This window comes from Myotis lucifugus, unplaced genomic scaffold (assembly GCF_000147115.1).
Source record: "Myotis lucifugus unplaced genomic scaffold, Myoluc2.0 scaffold_338, whole genome shotgun sequence".
Classification (NCBI taxonomy): Eukaryota; Metazoa; Chordata; class Mammalia; order Chiroptera; family Vespertilionidae; genus Myotis; species Myotis lucifugus.
In genome coordinates this window covers 440,926-445,900 of record NW_005871386.1, presented here as the reverse complement: position 1 = coordinate 445,900, position 4,975 = coordinate 440,926, and the positions used below count along the sequence as shown (strand labels likewise).

The 4,975-nt window shown below is 38.1% G+C and overlaps 1 protein-coding gene across 1 annotated transcript in view; it reads right to left on the bottom strand.

Moving 5' to 3' along the window:
* Positions 1 to 288: 288 nt before the first annotated feature.
* Positions 289 to 4,975, bottom strand: part of CUNH15orf61 (chromosome unknown C15orf61 homolog) — a 23,716-nt gene continuing 19,029 nt past the window's right edge. The window contains 3 exon segments of the mRNA XM_014466431.2: positions 289 to 515; positions 4,766 to 4,894; positions 4,897 to 4,969. Coding sequence (XP_014321917.2) covers positions 388 to 515; positions 4,766 to 4,894; positions 4,897 to 4,969 — 330 coding nt within the window. The 3' untranslated portion in view covers positions 289 to 387.

Here is a 4,975-nt window from a genome sequence, read left to right as displayed (position 1 = left end):
CCTACTTTTCCAATGTCATATAAAAGATTTTTCCCTTTCTTCTTTGTGTGGGTGTCTATTATTTTCTCTTCAAAGGGAATTTGTTAATACCTAACTATAGAATCTACATGTTATAATTATTTTTAACTGTAGTTTAGTCTAGTTCTAGGAAAAAAGTTGGTATAAGCATTATGTGTTCCTAGTTCCCATGGGCTAAACAGAGTATGTGATATATAACCATGTAGGAAAAGCTTTGCCTCTGCAGGGCCATGATTCATCTTAAAGCACCAGACACCATAGAAAAGAACAAAGTGTTTGCAAAAGTTTTATTTTAAAGGATCAAAAATAAATATTGCACATACACACAAGAGAAAATCCACTAATATTTATGTTCTCCAATGTACACTTTTAATACATGGCACCTTCATCTTCTTTATTTAGAAAATAAACTGTTATTGGTCCATATCTGGTATGCACAGTCTCTGTGACTCTAGCAAATAACCAGGAGCCAAGTCCATATAATAAGGTTGGAATACCTAAAAAACAAATGAATACATTATTTCCCAATGTCAATACGTATTAATCATGCACCCATGTATTTGTCATGATACAAGCTGCACAGTACTCTTTAGCAATGTCAACAAATTATCAAATTATAAAAACAGGAGTTAAGTATTGACTCTACCTAAGAGCTCAAGTTTCATCTGTTTGGGGAACATGATAATTGTGTGAGCCTAGGAATTTTTAAACCTAAAGATACGGCTGGTATAAATTTTAGCTCAAAGCACTTTACAAGCACTAATTCATTACCTCCAAGTAATTATGAAGTAATTCTATATTCTTTTCACAAATAAGCAAACATAGAATATTCATTAGTTTAGCTGTAGATACTCCTGGATGAGCTTAAATCACTGGGTCAACTTTAAGTTACACAGTAACATTGATGGCTAAAGTAATTTTTTTGTACAACTTGAAAAAAAATCGGGTCAAATAGGTCTTCAAAACCATGGCAAAACTTGACTCTAAGGAAGATTTTAATATAATAACAGGCATGAGAAATAGTATTTTTATATTTGATTGAAGACAGGCTTTTTTCAACCTATTTAAAATAGACACATAGTAGACTCCAATGTGTTTCTTTCTTGGAATATTTCCATTTGATAAGATTTTGCTGATATACTTGAGATTAACTGCCATTTGTGATACATAAAACTAAACATATACTACACTGAGATTTGGATATGCATATGAGACTATGTTGGACACAAACTTTCACAATTCCCATCTTTTTTAAAGCATTTATTTAAAATCAATGATCATTAACACATTAAAAAGTATGCAGAAAACCTTAGGCACATGAATCAATAAAAAATATTGTATGCTCTACACAGAATAAAGTATTAATTTTATTGTTGCTGTGTAGGAATTGGACCAAAATGACAATTTAAAGGGTTAGAGCTGCACATTTGGAAAATCATTTTCTTTCTCATTAATAGAGAAATCAACACAGGCTCAGGACTAATATTGCTTACTTTTTTTTTCTTATTTTTCTGCAAGAGTGTATTTGCTGTGCTATGCTCTTTTTGAGAGTATAAGTGCATTGAACTACTTTGTGCTTATTCCCTGAAGCTGCATTCCAGTCACTGTAATGCCAAAGATTAATCAGGAAAAGCATCACTAGCTGGCGATGAGAAGAAGCAAAAATGCCCATTCAAGCGGGCACCTCTCTGTTTTTAGGAATATACTGGGTCACAGCTTGTCACTCACTATCACAGGGTTCCCTGGAACTCCTATGAAATACTTTACAACATATTACCTTCTTTGCCTTGGTAATACACAAAAGAATTCTCTAAAAAGGAGTGTCACAAAATATCCATAAAAACTAGCAACATAAAGCTATTTATAAATTATTTAAACAAAAAGCGGGGGGGGGGGAAGGCTAGTAGGACAAGGGGTGGGGTAGTGAACAAGAGAAGAAAAAAAAACAAGAGAGGTAGAAAAAAAGCAAAGAGTAGAGGGAGCAGGTGAAATAAAATATAAATTTAAAATACGACACCACAGTTCAAAATCTGAAAATCAATGGCGTGAGGAAGAAAAACAGGCTCTAGAGGCAATTACTAATTTTCTAAACATATTGAGAGTAAAATATGTAACATATCCCCTTTAAACCAATTCTGAGGACACAGGAATAGCTGGTGACAATGAAAATTTTGTTTGTTTTACAGTATTTACCACAGTTTTCAGTTAAATATTGACACTTTAAAAAATCACACAAATAAATGGTTAATATTTTTTCAGCTAAAATGGAGGACTGATCAAAGATTACTAGTTTAATAATAACAATGTCTCTTATTAGGAAACAACTAAGAGCTATTAGCAGTAATGCTGTTTGATCGGGGATGGAGTTGTGATATAGGAGTCAGAAATTCTATATATTTTTTCCTGCAGTATATTTAATACAGTCAGGCTAATACACTATATGGGAAGCGTTGCCATGTACGCTGTATAATTTACACATTAAAAACACAATTTTCTTTATCTATAGCACATATGCTTTAAAGTCTATAAGATTCCATGAAAAATTAAAAATTTTCCAGCCTGTTTGAAACCTATCATAACATTAAAATGAAATGGAAAGTCAGTTCTTTGCATAATAATTCATTTTGAGTCAGCTGAACAGTAGGTAAACAAACCACTGTCAAATTAAGCACTTAAAAAAAATTAGAACTTCGTAGCAAGTCTCTGATTACCCATTCATTCCAATGGTAAGTTGCTTTTCTTAAATCTCAATCTACTTCCCAGCAGGATACACAGGCTGATAAACCATCAGAAAATGTCAGCTTCCACTGAAGAAAAGGCAGAGAGAAAGAGAACAAATGGGTAAGAGAGAAATCTCTATTATTTACAAAATGGAAAGATGAATTACTCTGATAATTTCTAATTTGGAAGGGAAGAAGACAAACAAAATCCTGAGTATTTTTTATCAATAAACTATGTACTTAATGATCCAGAGGGGCAATTGTACATCACAGAGTGGGAAGGAATCCTATTATCTAATTCACATTCCCTAACCTTCAGACAAAATTACAAAATAAATATTACCAAATTGGTGGATACATTACTCTTTACAAAGTCCAAAAATAAATTCCCTTTATCAGTACAATCCAATTTGTATTAAAGTATGCATGAACAGAAAGTTTTCCTTTCTGTTTAACTTAAAACTCTTATTCCCATCTGAGCAGGATTATTTGAATTTCTAAAAGACCATTCACTCTTCAACCTTCTCTTACACACACACACACACACACACACACACATAACTACAACTGTTTTTTCTTTCTTCAAAAGGTTTTACTTTTCCGTATGAGAATGTTCTAGGTATCCTACTTTTCTTTTAATTTCTTTCTACCTAAAAACAAACAAAACAACCCTAATCATTAAGGTGTTCCTAAAGTGTTAGGTTTTAAAGCGTGAAAACTTTAAAAAAGAAGGCACTGGGCTCCTGTTACACTTTTTCTCTAGTCATCGTGCCAAATAACTATGAATTGAACTATCTAAATCACCTAACCCTTTCAACTTCCTATCAACCTCAGAATTAGTGGGCATGCTCTATAGTTCATCAACCAAACAGTAAGACATTTTTTTAAAGGGTTACACATTGCTAAATAATCTGCTCCTTACTGGACTGAACCCAGGATAATCCCAGGGGAGCAATGGCTCAAAAAACCCATGACTGACATTTGTGAGTTATTATATGCCAAAACATACCTACCATATTTAAATTGAATGAGGGATCAGACGACATAACACTAGTGCAGCTGCTTTAGCTTTCATTAAGTTTGAAAAACTGGTTGGGTAACATGGTTCAGCTCCCAGTCAAGCTTTTGAATTACTAAAATTTGGACTAATTTAGTATCAGCAATTAATAGGTTCAAAACATCTTGAGGCCTATTTTTCACTGATCTATAAAGGACACCTCGTGTCAATGTTTATGCCTCTTCTGTCATTAACCAAAAGAAAATAAACAACCAGCAAGAGTAAACACTCTCAGGATTAGAATATTCCCATGAAAACCTACAGATATGAAAGGGGCAGCCTTTTAAGTACCTTTTAGGCCTAGCATCTGAGCAAACTAATATGACTGGTGAAAACCTTCAGTGCTTTTAGCAAAAGGAACTTGCTGGGATTCCCTATTAACAAAACAAAGAAACTTAAAAAAGGTAGTTCCAGTGTTTAGAATATGAGCGCACGCATATGCATATATATGTTCATGGGGACATATCCTGCCATGCAGTAAGGCATTTTTTAAACTTCAGAGCTACTTTCCAGTGGCTTACACCCTCCTTACTGCCCAATATAGGGGTCCTCCAGTTAAGAGCGGTAGGCAGTGAGGCTGGAATGCCTCGCCCCCAGGGTGATCCCCAGGCCTGTGGACATGGCCCACTTTCCAGGGACGAGTCAGTAGCAACAGCTTAGCCCCAGGAGCGCTTACCGGGAGGGCGGGGTGGGGTACAAACGCCCAGAGCCCAGGCCTGTGCTGGAGGAGTGGGTGTGGTGGGGCGCGGAGGCAGGGTCCGGGAACCCCAACAGCGAGGGGCGCGCGTGGCGAGCCCGTGCGCCCGGGAGAGCCTGCACGCGGCCGAAACAGGGCTCCTCCCGGGCCAACGCGGTCTGACCCTGGGCCGGGGTCTCGGCCTCGGGCCTCGGAGCGAGCGGGTGGTCGGCGTGCTTTGCAACCGCGGGGCCGTCGTCGGTGGGACGAGCTTCCCCCGCCCGGGCCACTCACCGAGGTTGACGACCTTGAGCGCCGTGAAGAACCGGTCCTGCTGGGCCAGGTCCTGCCAGGGGGCCTTGGAGCAGTGATACTTGATGAAGGGGAAGCAGCCGGTGCGCAGGACGTGGTAGTTGGCGCCTGCACCGGCCAGTTGAAGTGCGAGAGGCCGAACTGGTCGTTGCGGACGGCGCTGTAGGGGACGCAGAAGGAGGTCCAGTGCGG